General features: G+C 48.1%; 1 protein-coding gene across 1 annotated transcript in view; it reads left to right on the top strand.

Annotated features, from left to right (window-relative positions):
- Positions 1 to 24,947, top strand: part of DNAH1 (dynein axonemal heavy chain 1) — a 184,880-nt gene that overhangs the window by 153,673 nt on the left and 6,260 nt on the right. Inside the window, exons 57-71 of the mRNA XM_038771244.1 lie at positions 243 to 374; positions 6,102 to 6,227; positions 7,307 to 7,426; positions 7,713 to 7,862; positions 8,155 to 8,315; positions 8,725 to 8,950; positions 9,049 to 9,244; positions 9,885 to 10,036; positions 19,076 to 19,272; positions 19,852 to 19,996; positions 20,358 to 20,516; positions 20,911 to 21,042; positions 21,387 to 21,557; positions 22,149 to 22,328; positions 23,107 to 23,283. Coding sequence (XP_038627172.1) covers positions 243 to 374; positions 6,102 to 6,227; positions 7,307 to 7,426; positions 7,713 to 7,862; positions 8,155 to 8,315; positions 8,725 to 8,950; positions 9,049 to 9,244; positions 9,885 to 10,036; positions 19,076 to 19,272; positions 19,852 to 19,996; positions 20,358 to 20,516; positions 20,911 to 21,042; positions 21,387 to 21,557; positions 22,149 to 22,328; positions 23,107 to 23,283 — 2,424 coding nt within the window. The remainder of the gene's footprint in view (positions 1 to 242; positions 375 to 6,101; positions 6,228 to 7,306; positions 7,427 to 7,712; positions 7,863 to 8,154; positions 8,316 to 8,724; positions 8,951 to 9,048; positions 9,245 to 9,884; positions 10,037 to 19,075; positions 19,273 to 19,851; positions 19,997 to 20,357; positions 20,517 to 20,910; positions 21,043 to 21,386; positions 21,558 to 22,148; positions 22,329 to 23,106; positions 23,284 to 24,947) is intronic.

Raw genomic sequence — 24,947 nt, 5'->3', positions numbered from 1 at the left:
TCTGCCAGTTGTCTGATGTGTGATCTTGGGCAAGTCTTTTAACTTCTCTGGGCTTCTGTAAAATGGGGATTCAGTACCTGTTCTCCCGTCTACTTAGACTGTGAGCCCCATGTGGGACAGGGACTGTGTCCAACCTGATTAACAGGTATCTACCCTAGAGTTTAGAACAGTGCTTAGCACATAGTAAGCACTTACAAATAGAATAATAATAACAATTTTCCATGTGGCTCTCTGTCCCACAGCTGATCAGCGGACTGGCTGATGAGAAGTTGCGCTGGGAGGAAAGAGTGGAGAATCTGGAGAACATGATCAACAACATCTATGGGGATGTGATGGTGTCATCAGGCTTTGTGGCCTACCTGGGCCCCTTCACGGTAAAGAGCAGGAGGGAGAGTCTTCCTCAGATTGAGTCCAGTTTCCTGACTACCTCATCCTTAATCTGGTACTGCCAGTCAGAGCATGGCTTCTGTAAGGAGAGGCCATGTCTCACTAATTTGCTGAAGCTCTTTGAAGGGATTGATCAGCAGGTGACTAGAGGTGAACCACGTGGATAAAGTATCCTGTATTTAGATTCTTGCAAGGCCGTGGAAAGTGTCCCATACCAGAGGAAGCGTGGCACTGAAATGAATGTTCTGTCATGGATAGCTAACTAAAACATAGGAAACAAAGGGAAGATGTAAACCAGCACATTTCTGGATGGAGAAATATAAATAATGGGGTCTCCCGGGATGCGTGCTATGGCGGGGTGGTGGTGGGGGGGAGGTGAAATGCCAATTGGACAGATAAAAACTGCATCAAGGTTAGCTCACCAGCCATCCCCAGCACTTCTGGAACTTACTTATTTTGTGTGTGTGTGTGTGTGTGTGTGTGTGTGTGTGTGTGTGTGTGTTCAATTGTGCCATGTCTCTTCATTCTGTTCTACCTTTCTAAGCGCTTCCCAGTGTGTGCTCAATAAATATCATTACGACTACTATTACTACTACTATAGAAAAATGGCAGATGAGCTTCAATTTGTAGGTGGAGAAGGGAAAGTAATGTGAACCATAATTTCATGATGATGGGTTCTGAACATTCAGTCATGACTCAAAGGAATTGTGGACTCCTTGACCCTTCAAAGCAATGTTCCTTTTTGGTTTTTGTTTTTTTAATATGTGGAGGTAGTTATGAAGGCTGACAAAATTCTGGACATTATCTGGAAAGGTACAGAAAACAAAAAGATGTCCTAACACTGATCCCTGAGGGAGAGGAGCAGGGGGGAATTGATACAATTTACACATCTTCCAGCCTGAGAAGCACCAAATTTAATCCCTCTAATTTTTCCACCCAGGGCCGAGCATTCCCTCCAGTGGAATATTTCCTCCAATCCCCTGATTACTCAGTTTTTTAAGTCTTTAGGGTAGAACCTTGTCAAACCTTATTGAAAACTAAAATCTATTATTTATACTGCTTCTCTATCCACATACTTGTTGACTCTACAAAGAATTCCAGCAGATTAGTGAGGCACACTTTCCCTTTGGAAAAAAAAAAAACCCTCAAAACAAACATTAAAGAAACTGTGTAGCCTTTCCCCCAGCTGTTTTTTGTTTTTCAAGGTGCTCCTGATTCAATCTTAATGATCAATCCAACTAATATGCCATTTAAGGAAACGGGACTTAGAGTTCTGTACTTTCTAGAATCACCTCTGGAACCTTTGCTATAGATGAGAATTATACTTTCAGGTGGCTATCATCTGATCCTGGAGCAGTTTGGTCTAAAACATTCAATGTGGTTTCCACAATCTGAATCCAGTTCCTGTGACCTGTGTGGGGTGGTATTTCTCTTCCCCAGTAAAGAGTTAAGTAATGAAGCAGTTTAGCCTAGTGGAAACAGAATGAGCCTGGGAGTCAAAGGACCTGGGTTCTGATCAGAGCTCCACTACTTGTCTGCTGTGTGACCTAGGGCAAGTCACTTAACTTCTCTGTGCCTCAGTTTCCTCACCTGTAGAATGGTGATTAAATACCAGTTCTCCTTCCTGTTTAGACTTTGAGCCCCATGGGGAACTGGGACTGTATCTGACTTGATTGACTTTGTATCTACCCTAGGGCTTAGAACATTGCTTCACACAACCACTTAACTAATTACATAAAAAGAAATAATTGAACCTCTAGAGGCTGTATTGAGCCACTTCCTTAGAGTATTTATAGCTTGGCATCCTGGCACCCCATTGAATTTTGTCCATCCACTCAGTCTCCAATTATACCTCAGTCCTCATTAGCCATCAAGCATTCCAGTGCAGTCCATTTAAATTTTGGGGCTTTATAGCATCAGTGGGAAGCTTTGGCTTTCCTTTAGTGGCCTTATGTTTAGATAGCCAAGTGCAACATCCAAAGAGAACTAAATAAGACAGCCTGATTTTGAGGTGGGGAGAGGAGAGGACATTTAAATACCATATTCTTCAGATTTCAAGCCTTCAGATCATTCACAATTGTCATATTCATTTATTGAATGCATACTTTTTGCAAAGCACTGAGGAAATGATTGAGCAGGTAAAGCCATGATTCAGGTCCTCAAGGAGTGGTATGTGTGAAGCCATAAATGGAGGATTTAGGCCAGAACCAATAGCTTGGAACTTCTGTTAAGTTCCAAGGTGCTAGAAGCTAGGTAGATAGTAATATTATTCTGCTGAAGTGAAATTGTCCTGTGCCTTCCAAAACTTTCCTCAAATAGGTTTCATGGGAAGTAGCATTCCAAATGTCCAAAGTTTAATTTTCCCAGTCATTTGCCCAGTTTTTTAGACTTCCTCTGAGCCCTCTTTCTGAATTCAGCACAGTCGTTTTTAATTCCCTTTCTAATTCACTCCTCATCTTTGCATTTGTATTTTCTAAGGTGGTGGGGTGGATTTCTGCGTAAGTTAGGCAGGAGCTGGGCTCAGCTTGAGTAGTAGGAAGAGGCACTATGGCCCATGGTTTGGAGGAGCAGAGGAGTCGGGTTCTGAAATTTCAGAGTCCCCCTTCCTGCTCACGCTGCTGGGGACAGGCTCCGATCATTCACATGGCTCCCGTGGACAGCAACCTGAGAGGGAAGGGGAACTCTGACCTCTGCTCCTCTGAACTGTGCCTTGGAATTCTCATCCTCTGGCCCTAAACTGGCCAGGAGTGGGGAGGAAAGACCAGGGGCCTCCTCTCCCCTCCTCCCCATGCCCACCCCCGCCACACACACCTAACCACCACAGGCCTGGAGATTTCAGTATTGATCCACATTCCCCCCCGACCTCTGCAACTCCAGGTCTTGCTCTGACCCACCCACCACCTCAATCTGTATCCCCAGATGAGGCAGAGAATGGGGCACAGAAGAGATGGGGGTGGGGGAAGAGTTAGAAAGGCATTGAGAGTACCCCAGGTGAGAAGGAAGTGATGATCAGTCTAGGGAAGGAGTTACCCATGTCCTGTACCTGAACTAAACTTGAGGCTGGGGGATTGGGAGAGAAAATGGGTTTGGGAGTAGCAGGGGGTGGGTGGGTCTGAATTGGGCTTGGAACAGCAGGGATTGGAACAGGGGAATAGTCCTGGTCCAAGATCACCAGGGCTGAAGTGGAAAGTCCCATGGCCCTCTTCCCCTCCAATTCCCCACTAGTTTGGGGGTCACAGAACTCCAACCCACAGCTTGGAGAAGCAGAGGTCAGCGTCCCCTGACTCCCCATTCCCTCGTTGGTTGTTGAAGGAGGTAAACAAGTGACTTATCGGAGTCTATCATTTGCCTATTGTCTGCAGAGACCTTAGTGGGAAGGACTTCTGACTCCTCCAGTCCTCTGAGCCACTGGTAGGAGTCCCCCTTCCTTCCTACTTGCTGCAGATAGGTGGCAAATGATGATCCACAAATGCTATTTTCACAGAGCCTGGTTTGAGCTTTGTTTCTGTGTTGTGTTAAAATAACTTCATCCTCGAGCTGAATGTCACTTGCCTTCTCTTTGTAGCAGTCTGAGCCAGAGAGGGGACTCTGACCCTGTGGCTGGTAAAAACATTTCATGGCTTGCATGCCCAGATATTGTGTCACTGGTGTGTACTCAGTGTCAGTCACCTAAACACTTGGATGAGTGCTGACCCTGGACCTGGATCCTGTTAATTATGATACTAATTCAGCTCTTGTTATGAGAAGCGGCGTGGCCTAGGGGAAACAGCACAGGCCTGGAAGTCAGGAGATGTGGATTTCAATCTCAGCTCTGCCACTTGCCTGCTGAATGAACTTGGGCAAGTCACTTAACTTCTCTGGGCCTCAGTTTCCTTTTCTGTAAAATGGGGATGAAATGCCTATTCTCCCTCCTCCTTAGACTGCCCCGTATGGAACAGAGATAGTGTCTGAACTGATTATCTTGCACCAATCCCTACACTTAGTACAGTCCTTAAGAAATACCACAATTGTTATGTGCCACGGGTAGATCCCAGTGTAACAGAGCCAACCCAATCCCTGCCTGACATGGGGCTTACAATCTAAGTCGGGGAAGACAGATAAAGACAGTGGTAAAACTGGATTGTAGCAACAACAACAGAGGCAATAAGCCAAGGTGACCAATTGATCAATTGTATTTATTGAGTACTTACTTTGTGCAGAGTGCTATTCTAAGTGCTTGGGAGAGTACAATATAACAGAGTTGGTAGACACAGTCCCTGCCCATGATAATAATAATATTAGTAGTAGGAGTAGTAATAATAACTGTGGTATTTGTTAAGCACTTATGTGCCAAGCACTGTACCAAGCTCTGGGGTAGATAAAAGATAATCAGGTCCTACATGGGGCCCACAGTCTAAGTAGGAGCGATAACAGGTATTGAATCCCCATTTTGCAGATGAGGGAACTGAGGCACAGAGAAATTAAGTGATTTGGCCAAGGTCACACAGCATGCAATTGGCAGAGCTGGGCTTAGAACCCAGGTCCTCTGACTCCAGGTCCGGGCTCTTTTCACTAGGCCATGCTGCTTCAAGACAAGTAAAAGAATGGCTCTCAGAGGTGAGCATCCTTGGACTCCCCACTGCGAGTGGATCTTTTTAGGGCAGGGAAGAAGATTCAGATCAATATCACGGCATACTCAGTTCTGTCATAACACATTTATGTGACACATTTTGGCACTTAAGGGCACTTTTTCTGATTGAGTGTCTGTCTGGACATGGCATGACAGGGTGTCAGAAGCAATAGTCATGCACAGGGAACATTGGGAATGTTGTGATCACTCAGACCAAGGGCAGCCCTGGCAGGAGCATCGAGGAGCCTGAGGGCCTTTCCCTCCAGCAGTAATGGTGAGCTGCTTTTCCAGTTGCTCTTGTTGCTTTTCACCAAATTTGCCTGTTATCTCCTTTTTTATGGTACCTGTTAAGTGCTTATTTTGTGCCAAGCACTGTACTAAGTGCTGGGGTAGATACAAGATAATCAGGTTGAACATAATCCCTGTCCCAAATGGGGCTCACAGTCTAAGTAGGAGGCAGTAGGATTTAATCTCTATTTTACAGATGAAGAAACTGAGGCACAGAGAAGTTGTGTCTTTTCTCTGTGTGTCTATCTTCCCATCCCATTTTAGGCTGGGAGCCAGCTCCCTCTTGGGCCAAGGACCATATCTGAATCAACATCCTGGTACTTTTCCCTACTGCTTAGCACAGCACTTGGTAAAAATAATAATAATAATAATAACAATAATAATAATAATTGTGGTATCTGTAAAGCGCTTACTGTGTGCCAGGCACTGTACTAACCGTTGGGGTGGATACAAGCAAATCGGCTTGGACACAGTTCCATCCTCTGTGAGACTCACAGTCTCAATCCCTATTTTTACAGATGAGATCACTGAGGCACAGACAAGTGAAGTAACTTGCCCAAGGTCACACAGCAGACAAGTGGCGGAGCCAGGATTAGAACCCATGTCCTTCTGACTCCCTGGCCCATGCTCCATCTCAATAAATCAATAAATATTAGTGATAAGAATAATGACTGCGAGCAATGCTCTTATTAGGTCAGGTCAGTGGGCCATCTAACCCAGGAGTCTGTCTCCGACAGTGGCGACGGGATGTTGAAAATACATGAGATGGTTGCCCTCCCTGACACTGACAATTCACAGGATCTGATTTTCCTTTCAGGGACAGTACCGGACTGCACTGTGTGAGCTGTGGATCAAAGAACTGGAGCATTTCAATGTCCCTCACTCCAAGGAGCCAACCCTTATCGGGACACTGGGAAATGCGGTGATAATCCGATCGTGGCAGGTATAGCTGGGCTGGGACCCGTGAGACTTGGGCCTGGGAGCCTGGGCCAGGGTGGGCAGTTCCAGGCCAAAGCTAAAAGACCTGCTCAATCCCAAAAATTTTGAGTCAAGATTCACACAATCGGCCGCATGGACTGGCCAACTCAAAAGGACCTGGGGAGGTACAATGGCTCCCCAGACATGGGGGAACACTTTGAAACATTCCTCTGGCAGTGCGATGCCAACAGAAGAAACAAGACCCTTCTTTCACAGAGCCTGGTTAAGGCGGTTAGTGGGACTTTGTTTACTCAACTGCCTTTGGGTGCCATCCTCGCACTGAGAGAAGAAAAAATCAGGTACAGATTCCATTGTGGTGTGGAGCTTTTCCATTTTCCCCTGGTGGTCATCTCCTAGCTGTTCTTGCAGGCATACAGTCACAGAAAGATCCTGACTGACAGACGATGAGCACCGTTTCCCTGCAGTCTGAGCCCTATTGAAGGGCTAGTTGGGGTAGGGAGCTGGGTCCAGGTATTATTCTAGCTGGCTGTGCTCCTCCCTCTCTAGACTATAAACTCTTTATGGGCAGGGAACTTTCTACCAACCCTGTTGTAGTCTCTCTCTCTCCAGTGCTTAGAACAGTGCTGTGAACCTAGTAAGCACTCAATAAATACCATTGATTGATTCCTGGCTCTGACAGGGGAAGGGAAGCCAGCAGCCAGAGAAGGGAAATTGGTTTTGCCCTGTAGTTTACCATAGACTAGTGGATAGAGCCCAGGCCTGGGAGTCAGAAGGACCTGGGTTCTAATCCCAGCTCCACCACTTGTCGGCTGTGTGACCTTGGGTAAGTCACTTAACTTATCTGTGCCCCAGTTACCTCATCTGTAAAATGGGGATTAAGACTGGGAGTCCCATGTGGGACATGAACTGTGTCCAACCTGATTACTTTGTATCTTCCCCAGTGCTTAGAACAGTGCTGGCACATAGTAGGTGCTTTACAAATACCATTAAAAATGAATAAATAAAAGCCCGGCCAAATCCTGGAGAGCTCATAGCCCAAATAGTCATAAGCAGCCGAACTGCTGATATTTTCCCTTTGGACAGCTTGCAGGTCTCCCCAAGGACACTGTGTCTGTGGAGAATGGAGTCATCGCCCGGTATTCCCAGCGCTGGACTCACTTCATTGACCCTCAGGGACAAGCCAACAAGTGGATAAAGACTATGGTATGTTCCTGCCACCCCCTGGTGAAGGGGGAAGAGGAGGAGGAGGAGGAGTAAGGTGACAATGGTGACCCTTTCCTGGCTTTGGACTCTCTCTCAAGGAGTCCTCTCATTTCCCAATGTCCCCCCAGGGCTACTGCCCAAGAATGGCCTGCAGGGCAGTAGTTTAGAATTGGTCTTGAGTCACCTGAAATGAGGAAGGTGAGCAGAGGAGTCTTTCTTCTGAGTAATAATGAAGGGGGCTTCCCCACTGTCTGTCACTTAGATTTTACTACTTCTTGTTTCTCAGGAAAAGGCAAATGGCTTGGATGTGTTTAAAATGAATGACCTGGACTTCGTGCGTACTCTGGAAAATGCAATCCGCTTTGGCAGTCCATGTTTGCTGGAGAATGTGGGAGAGGAGCTGGATCCAATTCTGGAATCTGTCCTGCTCAAACAGGTTGGCACACTCTCTTCCCTCCCATTCATCACCATACAGGAGGAATGGAGGTCAGAGTTCGGTCAGGAACGGAGAAGCCCAACACCCCCCCCACCCCCCAGCCCCTGGCGATGGTGTTAGCTGCCCTTTCATCCTCTCCCCACTGGGACCGGAGATGATCAATATCCTTTGCAGAAAACTCTGGGTTTCAATATCTCATGGAATCATCTGAGCTAGGGGGGCCACTTTTTCCAAAAAGAGCCTCCCAAATACCAAAACTGATGCTCTTATCATTTCCCCTTTTTTTGCTCAGACTTTCAAGCAGCAAGGCAGTGAAGTACTGAAGCTAGGTGATGCTATCATTCCTTACCACGAAGACTTCAGGATCTACATCACAACCAAGCTTCCCAACCCTCACTATATCCCTGAGATCTCCACTAAGGTCACGCTGATTAACTTCACCCTCTCTCCCAGGTAACTGAGGTCCCCACTCCTTCCATCCCTCCCCCTCTACTCCCCTGCCCTGGCAAGCCACCCTTTCTTTCCCGCTGCTCTTGGATGGTGAACAGAACTGAGTGTAGGGTTTGGACCCATTTCAGGGGGCCATGTTACTCAGGAACTGTGAGTTGTTCTCCCCTGAGGAAGTCCTTCATCTGTTAAGTTTTCATTTCTTTTGTTTTTTCTTCTTCCACTTCTTACACAGCAGTTCTGTTGTTGTTCTGTCTCTTTAAGCTTCTTTGTTCTGTCCTCTCTCTCAGAGGCTCAGTAGCACAGAGATCTGGTTTTCCAGGTGCCGTGGGAAACCAGAGCAGAACTTGGGGCAGGTGGTTGGGGAGGAGCGGGAGGTGGGGAGGGTAGTGCAGCACCTGGGTTTTCCTTGCAGTGGCCTGGAGGACCAGTTGCTGGGCCAAGTGGTGGCTCAGGAGCGGCCAGATTTGGAGGAGGCCAAGAACCAACTTATTGTCATCAATGCCAGGATGAGACAAGAACTGAAGGACATTGAGGACCAGATCCTGTACCGGCTCAGTTCCACAGAAGGCAACCTCGTTGATGATATCGAGCTCATTAGGGTGCTGGAGGCATCCAAGCTAAAAGCTGGGGATATTCAGGTCAGTGACCAGGCCTTTATGCCCACCCACCCAGTGGGAGGCTTCTGAATGTCTGGCCAGTGAAGCACCAACCATGTCTGAATTGTCCTTTTCCCAAGGCCAAGGTGAAGATAACTGAGAGGACAGAGAAGGACATCGACCTGACTCGCATGGAATATGTCCCTGTGGCCACCCGCACCAAGATCCTCTTCTTCTGCATGTCAGACCTCTCCAATGTGGACCCCATGTACCAGTACTCACTTGAGTGGTTCCTCAAAATCTTTGTCTCTGGCATCACCAACTCTGAGAAAGCAGGTATGGCAGAAGCTTCCAAAGTCATTTCTCTCCACTCCAGATCCAGCTTTACTCAGTCCCACACTGTTTCCCGCATCATTTGTGGGGTTCTCCTTTATTTCTCCTGAATCCTGGGTGCTAGTCCGTGGTCCAGTGATGTGCCAGTTGCACCTAGGGGAATCATGCCTCACCCCCTGAACACCAAAGCCTGGACCAGTTCCAGATGGGGTTGGATGGGGTTCCTACCCCATCCCCAAGTTCTGCTCAAGGGAAGGTATGGGGGAGCTCTAGGCATCTGACACCAAACCCTAGTGCTTGGGTTGGTCCTGGAGGGGGCCAAACTCCCAGAAAAAGATCTGCAACCCGTCTGCCCTCCCAGAAGTCCTCTGACCCAGAGTCCTCCTTGATCTGGCTTGCCCATGTGGGCTGGAACTGCATCGACCTCTGAGGCTGAGGAGGGGGGTGCTGACCTTTATCCTCCAATGAGCCACTGCATTCTAGAAGTCCCCCAGTGTCTCAACTGGGAGGTGGGTGCAGTGGCTTCAGAAGGGGACTCAGGATTCCCTCTGTAAGCCTCTGCCTCAGCTCTTACCTCTGAAGGGCATCTGATCCCGGGGAAAGCAATGCTCCAATTGACTATCATGTGCTGGGCTCATTTCAGAAACTCTGAAGAAACGGATCGAGAACATCAACACATACCTGACTTACAGCCTCTACAGTAATGTTTGCCGCAGCCTCTTTGAAAAGCACAAGCTCATGTTCGCTTTCCTCCTCTGTGCTCGGATCATGATGAATGATGGGCATATCAATATGGTAAATGGTCACCCTGGCAAAGATCTACCACAACCCTAGGCTCCCTCACCAGCCTCTAGCCCACATTCATTCCTTCCCCTGTGATTTACCATTCATATTCCAGGTCTTGGGTTAGTAGTAAAATACTAACTTTCCCTTCCTTCGAAGGGCACATCATCTGCCCCAGCTACCAACTCTAATTACTTGTCACCATCATCTACTGCTCCCTAGGCCCCACCTCCAACTCTCTGAGCCACTTTGATCCCTTTCTCACGTTTGTTCTCTCTCTCTCTCTCTCTCTCTTTCTTTCTCTTCCTTCCTCCCTCCCTCCCTCCCCCTACACTGATCCTCTGGGACTTCAATATTGGTATAGATAGATATTCCTGACAACGTTTCCACTGCCTGCTTCCTCTCGCTCTTCAACTCCAGTGACCTCCTGCACCACCCCACCTCACACTCTCAGCAATTTAGACACCCATTTGATCTCATCATCTCTACTCACTGTACAATCTCTAACCTCACTAACTCTGAAATTTCACTCTCCAACCTCAACCTCCTTTCTGACCTGCCTTCTCTCCCACAATGCAAGTCTGCCTTGTTCCCCCACAGAGACCTCCAATCTTTCAACCCATTTCACTTTTCTGAAGTCACCGTGCTCCATTCGGTCCCCATACCAACCTAGAGAAGCAGCGTGGTTCAGTGGAAAGAGCACGGGCTTGGGAGCCAGAGGTCATGGGTTCTAATCCCGGCTCCGACACTTGGCAGCTGTGCGACTTTGGGCAAGTCACTTCACTTCTCTATGCCTCAGTTACCTCATTTGGAAAATGGGGATGAAGACTGTGAGCCCCACATGGGAAAACCTGATCACCTTGCATCCCCCCCCCAGCACTTAGAACAGTGCTTTGCACATAGTAAGCGCTTAACAAATGCCATTATTATTATTGTTACCTTTTCTTGGTGCACAAATCCATGTCATCAAGAATGCCCTCTCTACTGAACTCAACTCCCTTGCTCCCCTTTTCCTCCATCAATCTTGTACTACCAACCCACAATCCTGAATCATCTCCACAGAACACTTCCTCTGCTCATTTGCTTGAGCCACTGGGTGCTGCTGGTGGAAATCCAGACATCAGGCAGAATTCATCCACATCAAACTCATTCTAATCTGTTTCAACTCTGCCCTCTCCTCCACCTGACAACAATACTTCTCCAACCTTATCGACTCCCGTGCCCAATGCCAACACCATCTGTTTCAGACTTTTAACTCCCTCCTCAAGAATCCTGTCTCCCCCATCTCTTGCCACTTAGAACCTGGCAACATACTTCATCGATAAAATTGAAACCATTAGGCACGATCTCTCTAGAATCTCCCCTGCTCCTCTCCAGCCCACTTCCTTCGGTGCTGTCTTTGACTCTCCCAATATTCCCAACAGTATCTCAAGAACAGATCTCTTGCAACCTCTCAAAATCTACCTCCTTCACCTGCGCCTTTACCACCATCCCACTATGTCTTATTTAAAACACTTGCCCACTCCCTTGTTTCCTCTGACTGGCATTTTCAACTGTTCACTTTCCAGTGTCTTCTCTCCACTGCTTTCAAACATTCTCATGTCTACCTTATCCAAAAAAAAACCCTCCCTTGAACCCATGGCACCCTCCAGTTATTGCTCCATCTCCCTCCTACATTCCTCTCCAAACACCTGCTGCCACCACTTCTTCTCCTCCAATTATCTCCTTGACCCCCTTTAATCCCAGCTCTGCCACTTGTCTGCTGTGTGACCAAAGGCAAATCACTTAACTTCTCTGTGCCTCAGTTACCTCATCAGTAAAATGGGGGTTGAGACTGTGAGCCCCACGTGGGACATCCTGATTACCTTGTATTTACCCCAGTGCTTAGAACAGTGCTTGGCACATAGCGCTTAACAAATACCATTATTATTATTGTTAATCTGGCTTCCACCCCCTCCACTACTCAGAAACTGCCATCCCTAAGCCTACCAATGATCTCTTTCTTGCCAAATCCAATGACCTCTACTCCCACCTAATCCTCCTCAATCTCTTAGCTGCCTTCAACACTATGGATCACCCCCTTCTTCCAGAAATGTGTTCTAACCTTGGCTTCACTGACACTGTCCTCTCCTGGTTTTCCTCCTGTCTGTCTGGCCACTCCTTCTCAGTCTATTTTGAGGGCTCCTCCTCTTCCTCCCACCTTCTAACTGTGGGGGTCCTTCAAGGATAAGTTTCAGATCCCCTTCTATTTTCCATCTACATGCATTCCCTTGGAGAACTCATTTGTTACCATGGCTTCAACTACCATCTCTATGTGGATGAATCCTAAGTCTATCTCTCCACTCCTGACCTCTCTCCTTCTCCGCAGTCTCACATTTCCTCCTACCTTCAGTACATCTCTATTTGGATGTCCTGCCAACACCTCAAACTTAACACACCCAAAACATAATTCCTCATCTTCCCAGTCAAACCCTGTCCTCCCCTCAACTTGCCCATCACTGTAGACAACACCACCATCCTCCCTGTCTCACAATCCCGTACCCTTGGCATTCCAAACTCCTTGAACAAGTTGTCTACACGCGCTGCCTCGAATTCCTCAACACCAACTCTCTCCTCGACCCCCTCCAGTCTGGCTTCCGTCCCCTACATTCCACTGAAACTGCCCTCTCAAAGGTCACCAATGACCTCCTGCTTGCCAAATCCAATGGCTCATACTCTATCCTAATCCTCCTCGACCTCTCAGCTGCCTTCGACACTGTGGACCACCCCCTTCTCCTCAACACGCTATCCAACCTTGGCTTCACAGACTCCGTCCTCTCCTGGTTCTCCTCTTATCTCTCCGGTCGTTCATTCTCAGTCTCTTTTGCAGGCTCCTCCTCCCCCTCCCATCCCCTTACTGTGGGGGTTCCCCAAGGTTCAGTTCTTGGTCCCCTTCACTTCTCGATCTACACTCTCTCCTTTGGTGACCTCATTCGCTCCCACGGCTTCAACTATCATCTCTACGCTGATGACACCCAAATCTACATCTCTGCCCCTGCTCTCTCCCCCTCCCTCCAGGCTCGCATCTCCTCCTGCCTTCAGAACATCTCCATCTGGATGTCTGCCCACCACCTAAAACTCAACATGTCCAAGACTGAACTCCTTGTCTTCCCTCCCAAACCCTGCCCTCTCTCTGACTTTCCCATCACTGTTGACGGCACTACCATCCTTCCCGTCTCACAGGCCCGCAACCTTGGTGTCATCCTCGACTCCGCTCTCTCGTTCACCCCTCACATCCAAGCCGTCACCAAAACCTGCCTGTCTCAGCTCCGCAACATTGCCAAGATCCGCCCTTTCCTCTCCATCCACACCGCTACCCTGCTCGTTCAAGCTCTCATCCTATCCCGTCTGGACTACTGCATCAGCCTTCTCTCTGATCTCCCATCTTCGTGTCTCTCCCCACTTCAATCCATGCTTCACGCTGCTGCCCGGATCGTCTTTGTGCAGAAACGCTCTGGGCATGTTACTCCCCTCCTCAAAAATCTCCAGTGGCTACCAATCAATCTGCGCATCAGGCAGAAACTCCTAACCCTGGGCTTCAAGGCTCTCCATCACCTCACCCCCTCCTACCTCACCTCCCTTCTCTCCTTCTACAGCCCAGCCCGCACCCTCCGCTCCTCTGCCACTAGTCTCCTCACCGCACCTCGTTCTCGCCTGTCCCGCCGTCGACCCCCGGCCCACGTCATCCCCTTGGCCTGGAATGCCCTCCCTCTGCCCATCCGCCAAGCTAACTCTCTTCCTCCCTTCAAGGCCCTACTGAGAGCTCACCTCCTCCAGGAGGCCTTCCCAGACTGAGCCCCCTCCTTCCTCTCCCCCTCGTCCCTCTCTCCATCCCCTCCGTCTTACCTCCTTCCCTTCCCCACAGCACCTGTATATATGTATATATGTTTGTACATATTTATTACTCTATTTTACTTGTACATATCTATTCTATTTTATTTTGTTAATATGTTTGGTTTTGTTCTCTGTCTCCCCCTTCTAGACTGTGAGCCCACTGTTGGGTAGAGACTTTCTCTATATGTTGCCAACTTGTACTTCCCAAGCGCTTAGTACAGTGCTCTGCACACAGTAAGTGCTCAATAAATACGATTGATTGATTGATTATCCTCGACTCATCTCTCTCACTCAACCCACATATTCATTGTCACTAAATTCTTCCTTCAGAACAGCTCTAGAATCCATCCCTTCCTCTCTATCCGAACTGCTAGCACATTGATCCAAACACTTATCATATCTCACCTTGCTTATTGCATCAGCCTCCTCACTGACCTTCCTGCCTCCAGTCCCCACTCCAGTCTATACTTCACTCTGCTGCCTGGATAATTTTTCTAAAAAAAGTTCTGTCCAGGTCTCTCCACTCCTCAAAAACCTCTATTGGTTGCCCATCCACTTCCACATCAAACTGAAACTCCTTACCATCAGCTTGAAGGCATTTTATTAGTTCTCCTCCCCTGTCTTACCTCACTGATCTCCTACTACAACCCAGCCTGCAAACTTCCCTCCTCTAATCTCAACCTACTCTCTGTTCCTTTTTCGCTTCTATCCTGCCTTTGACCCCTTGCCCATGTCCTCCTTCTGACCTGGAGCTCCCTCCCCCTTCATATCTGACAGAATACCACTCTCCGCACCTTCAAAGCCACCCTCAAAATCACTTCTTCCCCAAGAGGCCTTCCCAGACTAAACCCTCATTTCCCCTATCTGTCCTTCCTTCTGCATCAACTAAGCACTTGGCTATGTACTCCTTTAGTGCTCTGTTGCTCATCCCAGCCCCACAGTGCTCACGTACCTATCCTTATAGTCTTCCATTTTCCCTACTTGTAGTTTATTTTAATGCCTGCCTATATTATTGTTATTGTTATTGTACTTGTGAAGTGCTCATTATGTGCCAAGCACTCTACTAAGTGCTGGGGTAGATACAAACAAGTTAATCAAGTTGCACACTGTCCCTGTCCCACATGGTGCTCACAGTCTGAGGAGAAGGGAGGGCAGGTATTGAATCCCCATTTTACAGATGAGATAACTGAGGCACAAAGAAGTTAAGTGACTTGCCCAAGGTCACACGCAGAGCCGGGATTAGAGCCCAAATCCTCTGACTCCCGGGCCCGTTCTCTTTCACGCGGCTTCTCCACACGGCTCCACTGTTCTTTAGAATGTAAGCTCCTTGTGGGTAGTGATCATGTCTACCAACTCTATTGTATTGTATACCTCCAAGTGCTTAGCACACAGTAAGTGAAGTGCTCCGTAAATATCATTAATTGGTTTGATAAACTGACAGAAAAGGGAGCTGCTTTTGGTAGTGTTCCATTGGGCAGTAGGCATGGCCACTTTCTGCTGTTGAGAAGTGTATGGAGACAGTACAGTGCCAACCATCTCTTTTTGCACTTTTCTCGGTCGCAGAGACATGAAAGAGGGTAGAAGGAGAAAGTCCGCCATTGCCAGTTATGATTACAATCATCATAATCATCATCAATGATATTTGTTGAGCACTTGTATACATGTGCACATCACTGTACTGAGCGCTTGGGAAAGTACAATACGACAGAGTTGGCAGTCACATCCCTGCCCAGAACAGTGATCATTATTGTCATTATTATTCATTCGGTCATATTCATTGAGCGCTTACTGTGTGCAGAGCACTGTACTAAGTGCTTGGAAAGTACAGTTCGGCAACAGATAGTGACAGTCCCTACCCAGCAAAGGGCTTCACAGTCTAGAAGTGGGGAGAATGTATTACACAATTACTTGCTTAATTTATTACACAATTACTTGCTTTGTGCCAGGCATTGGATTGAAAGCTCCTTGAAGGACAGGGTCTGTGTATTTTGTTTCTGATGTGTTCTCCCCAGTACATGGTAGGTGCTGGAGAAATACCCTACTTTGATTGGTACTAGGCTCTGGGACGGATACAAGATAATGCCAGTAAATGCTGTTGGCAGTGGTAAATCCAGTTCAGGGAACAATCCAGCAACTGGGGTTCTAATCCCAGCTCTATCACTCATCTGCCATGTGGTCTTGGGCATATCACTTAACTTGAGAAGCAGCGTGGCTTAGTGGAAAGAACATGGGCTTAGGAGTCAGAGGATGTGAGTTCTAATCCTGGCTCCATCACTAGTCTGCTGTGTGACCTTGGGAAAACCACTTAACTTCTCTGTGCTTCAGTTACCTCATCTGTAAAATGGGGATTAAGACTGTGAGCCCCATGTGGGACAACGTGATTACCTTGTATCTACCTCCAGCTCTTAGAACAGTGCTTGGCACATAGTAAGCACTTAACAAATACCATTATTATTATTATTATTATTATGTGGGCCTCAGTTTCCTTATCTGTAAAAAGGGGATTAAGACTGTGAGCCCCATGTGGGACAACGTGATTACCTTGTATCTACCTCCAGCTCTTAGAACAGTGCTTGGCACATAGTAAGCACTTAACAAATACCATTATTATTATCATTATTATTATTATGTGGGCCTCAGTTTCCTTATCTGTAAAAAGGGGATTAAGACAGTGAGCCCCATGTGGGACAACGTGATTACCTTGTATCTACCTCCAGCTCTTAGAACAGTGCTTGGCACATAGTAAGCACTTAACAAATACCATTATTATTATCATTATTATTATTATGTGGGCCTCAGTTTCCTTATCTGTAAAAAGGGGATTAAGACTGTGAGTCCCATGTGAGATGAAGACTGTGTCCAACCTGAATACCTTGTAACTATCCCAGCTCTTAGAACAGTGCTTGGCACATAGTAAGCACTTAACAAATACCATAAAAATAAAAAAACAAACCAGCAGTAGCAAGAGTGTCTTATTCTATGGAGGACAAGAATCAGGGAAAATATGCTAAAAAACCCCAAAAATGCAACTTACACAGACACCCAAGTTAGCTGCTTTTCCCAGGGGGGCTGGCTAGCATGATTGTCCCCTACTCACTGAGGAAGGTAAGCCCCAGAGAGGTTGCCCCCATCTTCTGCAAAGTATTTACAATTGCTCTGCAGATCCCTCAGCTCTGAGGAAGAATGGGCAAGAATAGGGAGGCAGCGCGGACTAAGGGAAAGAGCAGGGTCCTGGGAGTCAGAGGATGTGGGTTCCAACCCCGGCTCCGCCACTTGTCTGTTGTGTGACCTTGGGCAAGTCACTTCACTTCTCTGTGCCTCAGGTCCCTCATCTGTAAAATGAGGATTAAATCCTCCACCCTCCGATTTGGACTGTGAGAGCCCAATTCGGAACAGGGACTGTGTCCAACCTGATTGTCTTATAGCTATTCCAGTGCTTTGTAAGGTGCCTGGCACATAGAAAACGCTTGACAAGTACCATTAAAAAAAAAAAAAGGCAGTCCTATGAGGCTGCCATTGTTAAGGGGCTCACCATAAATTGGTGGTGGGGGGGCAGAAAAGCTGCACTATTGTAATCTCATGTACAAAGAGTATAAGTATGCAAGAGATTTTCTCTCAGTGCACAGTCCTGGTTGCAGTTTCAGCTTAGAGCAGAAGGAGAATTCTACTACTCCACTACTACTGCCCTATTTGCTTGTATCACCCCAGCGCTTAGTACAGTGCCTGGCACATAGTAAGCACTTAACAAATACAATTATTATTATTATTATTAGACCTCTCTCCTGTAGAACCAAGGATGGGAAGCAAGGTATCTGGGGTCACTCCAGTCCTGGTTCAGGTACTGGATAAGTAAGGAACCTTTGGCAAATCACTCCCTCCATTTCCCCTCTAGGCATGCAAATTTATTGTTATTATTATGGCATTTGTTAAGTGCTTACTGTGCGCCAGCCAGTGTACTAAGAACTGAGGTGGATACAAGCTAATAGGGTTGGATAAAGTCAGTCCCTGTCCCACGTGGGACTTGCATTCTCAATCCCCAATTTACAGTCGAGGTAACTGAGGTACAGAGAAGTGAAGTGATTTGCCCAAGGTCACACAGCAGACAAATGGCAGAGCGGGGACTAGAACCCATGACCTTCTAGCTCCAGACCCATATTCTATCCACTACACCATGCAAGCACTCTGATTTTTCAAACAGAAACTCCTGACCTTTGGCTCTAAGGGACTCCATTAGCTCTCTCTCCCTACTACTTTTCCTCACTCCTCTCTCACTACACTCCAGCTCGCACTCTTCACTCCTCTTAAGCCAACCCACTCACTGTGCTTCGTTCTTGTCCCTCTCACCCCCGAGCTCTTACACCCTCTCTCCTGCCCAGAATGCCTTCTCCCTTCAAATCCTGCAAACCACTGCTCTCACCATTTTCAAAACCCTTCTGAAATTACACCTCCTCCAGGAGGCCTTCCCTGATTCATATCTTAACTCTCCATGTTGTATGCACCCCCTATTGCCACTGTGCTCTTCTGGGTCACCTTAGCACTAGGCATTTCCCTCTCTCTCTCCACCATAGTACTGACGTATATGTCTTTAAGCTTGGATGCTTCCCCCAACCTGAAATCTATCCAGCGCTTAGAACGGTGCTTGGCATAGAGTAAGTGCTTAGCAGATACCATCACTGTTATTATTATTATTATTATTATTATTATTATTATTATTTTAATGTTGGCCTCCACAGATTGTAAGATGCTTGAGGGTGGAACTTGGGTCTAGTAACTCTATTGTATTCTCCCAAGTGCCTAGTACAGTGCTCTACACTTGAGTAAGTGCTCAGTAAATAGTATTGGTGATTGGACAGAGCAATGTGCTCCTTCATCCCCAAAGGTGAAGGTTATGGGAATGTGTCTACCAACTCTGTTATCTTGTACCCTCCCAAGTGCTCAGTACAGTGCTCTGCACACAGTGAGTGCTCAAAACTGATCGATGGATGATATGTGAGGTGCCAAGAGCTTCTTAGTAGAAAAATGATATTTTTAGGAAGTTGATAAGTATGTTTTACACCTCTATAGGTGTAGAAGTCAATTTACCTAGAACAGCTAGAAAAACTGGGGTTAGTGCTAGAATGACCAGCTTAAACTGACCCATGGTGATGACACCTTCCCTTCTCTCCTTCTCTCTCAAAGGCTGAATGGCGCCACCTTCTTTCTGGGGGCTCTGTCAAGACACTCCGGGAGAACCCGGCAGTTGAGTGGCTGTCGGAGAGGGCATGGAGAGACATCCTGTCCCTGACCAATCTTGAAACCTTTGCCACCTTTGCTGATGACTTTGTGAGACACCTGCAGGACTTCCAGCACATTTTTGACAGCGCGGAGCCTCACCGGTGAACACTGGATGAGCACCATTTCCTTCCCTCTGTCTGGCTGGGAGGGAGGGAGGAAGGGCAGGGATGTCTGAATCGTTGTGGAGAGTAGGGAGCAGGATAAGAGCCCTAATCTAGGACAGGGTGGGTTCCTGGAAGAGAATATTTGTGACTAATGGTTTTCATCCAGTGGTACGAGGATCACCAATGGGATCCCAGAGGACATCATGCCTGCAACTGAGGTGGGGCAGGAGAGTTTGGGAAAGGAAAATTCAGTGACGATTCCCCATTCATCCTCCTGCTGCTCCGATTCTTTAGCTCTCCTGAGCAGTCCCCATTAATATTTAAGAAATAAAAGGCTTCCTGGTCACTAGTCTGTTGCGCAAACCACTGCATGACAAATCCCAGTGTTTGTATCTGATGAGGTTTTTTGCGGGGGAAAAAGGCCTTGAAAATAATACTCTCCCACTGGCGGTCTTGGCATCTGTGGAACCGTGCAACCTGAGATTTCGTGGGGATGGTCTGTGGCTGTGGGTGGAGGCATTGTGTAGCCACACCTGGACTCAACATCTTAGCCAGTCGGTTCATGCCCTTTTGCAGTGAACCCCTGCCAGGAGAGTGGAACAGTCGCTTGGATCAGTTCCAGAAGCTGCTGGTACTGCGCTGTCTGCGGGGAGACAAAGTCACCAATGCCATGCAGGACTTCATAGCCAATAATCTGGAGCCACGTTTCATTGAGCCACATGTAAGGAGCAGCATTCTGCTTGAGAGAGGCAGAATGGACATTGGAGAGGACGTTAAGTACAATGTCCTTAATACGGGGTGGGGGTGGGGACAGTGGAGAGTGGGGGACACTGGGTTGATATCTTAATTAGTACTACCGCTACTGCTCTGTCCTATCCTATCCCTCATTCAGAAATCAACTCCCTCCCACGACACACAGTGATTGTGGGTCAGGGCCTGCGTTAGCTTTCCTGACCCCTGAGGGAGCTCCACAGTGTGGGGATGTGGAGTGTGTTGCTCTTGAAAATCCCGGGCCCAGCTTGTTTCTACTTCCCAGCTTACTTCAGTGCTGCCAGTGAAGCAGTCACTGCTTTGCCTTTCAGACAGCTGACCTTTTGTCAGTATTCAAAGAGTCCAGCTCAACCACACCACTGATATTTGTGCTGTCCCCTGGAACGGATCCCGCCACCGACCTCTACAAATTTGCCGAAGAGATGAAGTTCTCCAAGAAGTTCAGTGCCATTTCCCTGGGTCAGGGACAGGTAAATGGTTTCAATTGTTTATATTAAAGTCTGTCTCCCACTCTGGACTATAAGCTGCCTGAGAGTAGGGATGGGGTTGTACTCTCCTAATTGCTTAGAACACTGCTCTGCACATGGTAAGCGCTCAGTGTTGATTGATTGATTTCCCTACCTGCCCAATGTATTGCTACCCTGCCCCAGCACTAGTCTAAAGGACTTCCTGGGGACAGAAAAAGAGGGAAGCCTGAAGAGGATGTAAGGAGGGGGAGAGGAGGAGGAGGAGGAGGATCTGCTCTTGTCCCACCCCTGCGGCAGGGTTGCCTTGAGGTCAAACTCCCAGAGAAATGGTTGGGTCTGGGCGTAAAGAAGAGCTGGCTACTCCGTGCCTGGATAACTTGGTGCTGCCTCCCCACAGGGTCCCTTAGCAGAAGCTATGATGCAGAATTCAATGGAGCGAGGCAGGTGGGTCTTCTTCCAGAACTGTCACCTGGCCCCCAGCTGGATGCCATCATTGGAGAGGCTCATCGAGGCCGTCACTGTGGATAAGGTGTGAGATTGAAGCTGAAGCTGCAGCCTGCCCCTTGCCTCTATAGCTGCCACAAATCCAAGACCCACAGCCCCAGTTCGGAGAACTTGGCCCTTTGGGGACTGGGAGGGATCCTAGAACACTGGAGATGCTGTTGGGAGAGGACCTCCCAGAAATTACCCCTAGGAGGGAGGCCACGGTCAGGAGTCTCCCTGGGAGGCAGAGTTTAGCTAGGGAGCATCCTGGGAGTCGACAGGTCCTCTCTTCATGGGGCGGGATCTTGAGGTCTCGGCCGGGGCTAGTCTCTAGATCTCGGGGTCCCTTGTTTTCAAAGCCATAGAGCGCTCTTCTCTCCCACGGTACAGGTTCATCGAGATTTCCGCCTCTGGCTCACCAGTTTACCCAGTAACAAGTTCCCTGTGACCATACTCCAGAATGGCTCCAAGATGACCATTGAGCCCCCGAGAGGGTTCAAAGCCAACCTCCTGAAGTCCTATAGCAGCCTCAGTGATAATTTCTTGAACTCCTGTACGAAGGTGAGGGCCACCTCCTCCCCACTTTCCCACCTCAGACATGTCCTACCCTAAGGGGCTGCTGCCCTTCCTCCCACTGAGCTGACTAGCCAGGCCACTTCAGACTGCTGAGAACTTGGTATTTGAGCATTCATTCATACAATCGTATTTATTGAGTGCTTACTGTGTGCAGAACACTGTACTAAGTGCCCGGGAAGTACAAGTTGGCAACACTGAGACAGAGACCAGGCTGCCATTGGACTGGGTGATCACAACCTGGAGAAAACCAGCAGAAACCTTGCTCCCTCTGGCTTCATCCCCACCCTGGTTGGTGATAGCGATGTGGTCACTGGACTGCCAAGATTCACAGTCCACTGCACCCCACCCAGTTTCAGGCCCCAGCAAACCCCCTCTACAGACTGTAAGATCGTTGTTGGCCAGGAATGCGTCTTTTATATTGTTTATATTGTATTCTCCCAAGCGCTTAGTTCAGTGCTCTGCACACAGTAAGCGTTCAGTAATGACTGACCGATTGACTGACTAATGTTCAGGGAATGCCTCTCCCTGCCTGACCTCCCCCAGCCAATCCACTCCTTCCTTCTCTCTGTCCACCAGGGGCCTGAGTTTAAGGCATTGCTGCTGTCACTGTGTCTGTTCCATGGGAATGTGCTGGAGAGAAGGAAGTTTGGACCACTGGGGTTCAACATCCCCTATGAGTTCACCGATGGAGACTTGCGCATTTGCATCAGCCAACTCAAGATGTTCCTCAATGAGTACTCAGCCGTCCCTTTCAAGGTGAATCTCCTTTGGAGGGAACAGGGCCAGAGCTAGGCTGAAAGGCACAATTTGGGCAACATCCAGGGCTTGCCCCTTCCTAGTAAGAGTATTAGCTCTGGTGGCAGAGATGATGGAGCCAGGAAATGGTTTCTCAGTTACCCAACAGCACAGGCTCCTGAAGTCTGGATTGGCTGGGACACATTTCATTTTCACCTCATACTGGTTTTGAGTTACTCTTGGTAGAGGTGTTTTTCTGCACTTCCAGGTTGGCGAGAAAGCCTTGAGGTCCAGCTTGGGCTGGGGATGCTCACTATGCTGCTTGGCTGCTCAGTGCTCTGTAGCTAAGGCAGACCCAGCTCCCCACCCCTTCTCCCCTAAGCCCCGTTGCCAGGGAAGGCCAGAAAGTAGTGAAACTGGGGAAAGAGCTTGTGCTTTCCCGCTGCCCAACTCCTGAGATGGGGGCTGGAATAGTCTCTGTCCTAGGGACTCTGGCCCTGTTGCTTCCTACTACCAAAGAAGGCCATCGTTATTATCATTCCTACGATCAATGCTCAGCATTCGTCGAGGTGCAAGGTTGTATCCCCAGAGCTGGTCACCCAATAGCTTCATGGCTGGAGGTTATGCTCAGGGTCCCAGCTGTGCCTAGAGATCCCGTGCCAGGGCTCTGCAACCCCCGCTTAAACCCTTGCCCCGGCAGGTTTTCAAGTATCCAGCTAGGGTGAGTGATGGCAGCAAGGCTGGGTGGAAAGCCGGGACGGCTCTCGGTTAATCGGGTGTCCAATCCTTGCCTCGGTAGGTCCTCAAGTACACAGCTGGGGAGATCAACTATGGGGGCCGCGTAACAGATGACTGGGATCGGCGCTGTATCATGAACATCCTGGAGGATTTCTACAACCCAGAAGTGTTGCTAGCCAACCACAATTTCTCTGAGTCAGGGATCTACCACCAAATCAAGACCACCTATGATTACAAGGTAAGGGCCAGCCCCACTTGGGGATTGGCAGAATGTACCCGCAAGTTTCTGAGCCCTTTGATGGTTCAGTCAGTACGTGGTGCCCTGATTACCGATGGGTAGAGGCCCTTTTCAGCCCAACATGCAACTCTGATGCTCTCAGCCTCTGGGCAAACTTATACCTGCGCTTGCCTTTTTGAGGGCCCATTGTGAATTTACTCCTCTGGGATTGGACTTCTCCGAAGTCTCCTTATCTGGTCCTCCTCTCCGAGCCCAGGTAGCCACTGCCCGTAGGAAAAGCTCTCAGTTGCTCCAGAGTTGGTGTCAGGATTTAGCCCAGAGAGCCCTCTTGGAGTTTGGCCTTAGTTCTCCTCAATATAAAGTTCTCCATCTGGCTCTGTTGGTTCAACACAGTAGAAATCCGGAACAGCCCCTCCTGTCAGTTCTGTGGGATTCAGGATTGTAGTATGGAGAATCTCTAGGGCCTTTCTTCACCATCTCTCTGCTCTGGTCAGATCCTGAGCAGAGAAGTGGTCAGTTGGGGGATCCCTAGCTGCAGCAGGGCAGGAATTATATGAAAGGGACCAAGAAAACAACAGAATTATTATTATTATTGTTAGCAATAATAATAATGGTAATCCCTGTGGTATGTGTTAACTGTTTATTATGTGCCAAGCACTATGCTGAGGTAGATACAATACATCCCATCTGGCACAGTCTCTGTCCCACAGGCTATAGGGCAGGGAGAACAGGTGTCTAAGCCCCCATTTTACAAATGAGGAAACTGGGTTGCAGGCAAGTGGTGGAGTTGGGTCTAGAAACTCAGGTCTCCTGACTTTCAGCCCTGAAGAAAAGCTAAAGAAAGAGGAACGCTTGCATTTATCCTAGAGAAAAGAATGTGGGTACTTAATATTTACCTTCAAATAGGCGAGAGGCAGAGACTAGTGACAACGATTCTGAATCTCCACTGAGGAAAATGATCTAAATCTTAGAGTAGGACTACAATTGCAGCAGGAGGGAGTTAAGTCTACACAGATGAGTAAACTTTCTGATTGTGAAGAGTGTGAGATTCATTCATTCATTCAATCGTATTTATTGAGTGTGTATACTGTGTGCAGAGCACTGTTCCAAGCACCTGGAAAGGATAGTTCGGCAACAAATAGAGACAATCCCTACCCAACAATGGGCTCACAGTCTAGAAGCGGGGGAAGATGCTAAGGAAGGTTTTGGGAGAGGTTCCTGGGGTGTGTGCACTGTTAGTGGGGGATGGGGAGCATTGGTGGTGTGAAGAGGGAGAGACCAGGGATGTGCCATAATCTAGAAATACATTAAAATAGCTATATTACAAGATCTCCAGCCTGTAAACTCGTGGGCAAGGAACGTTTCTCCTGTCTCTGTTATATTGTACTTTCCCAAGAGCTTAGTACAGTGCTCTGCACACAGTAAGCGCTCAATAAGTACCATTGATTGATTGTTTGATTAGGTACAGCCCTAAGGGGTGGGTGGGTGGGGGGGGGAAATGAATTCTGTCCTCCATTCCTACTCTGGGATTCAATGGTTAATCCACGAGATGGGGAGAATTGGATCTCTCCCTATAGTCATTTTGGAGAGCTGCTAAAGGTGAACCATTGGCAATTAACAAAACAATAATTAGAATCTGAGAGGATATCCTATGGTTCCTTAAC

Source organism: Tachyglossus aculeatus, chromosome X2, assembly GCF_015852505.1.
Source record: "Tachyglossus aculeatus isolate mTacAcu1 chromosome X2, mTacAcu1.pri, whole genome shotgun sequence".
NCBI classification, from domain to species: Eukaryota; Metazoa; Chordata; class Mammalia; order Monotremata; family Tachyglossidae; genus Tachyglossus; species Tachyglossus aculeatus.
The sequence above is the reverse complement of the archived record's forward strand: the minus strand, read 5'-3'. Positions and strand labels throughout refer to the sequence as shown.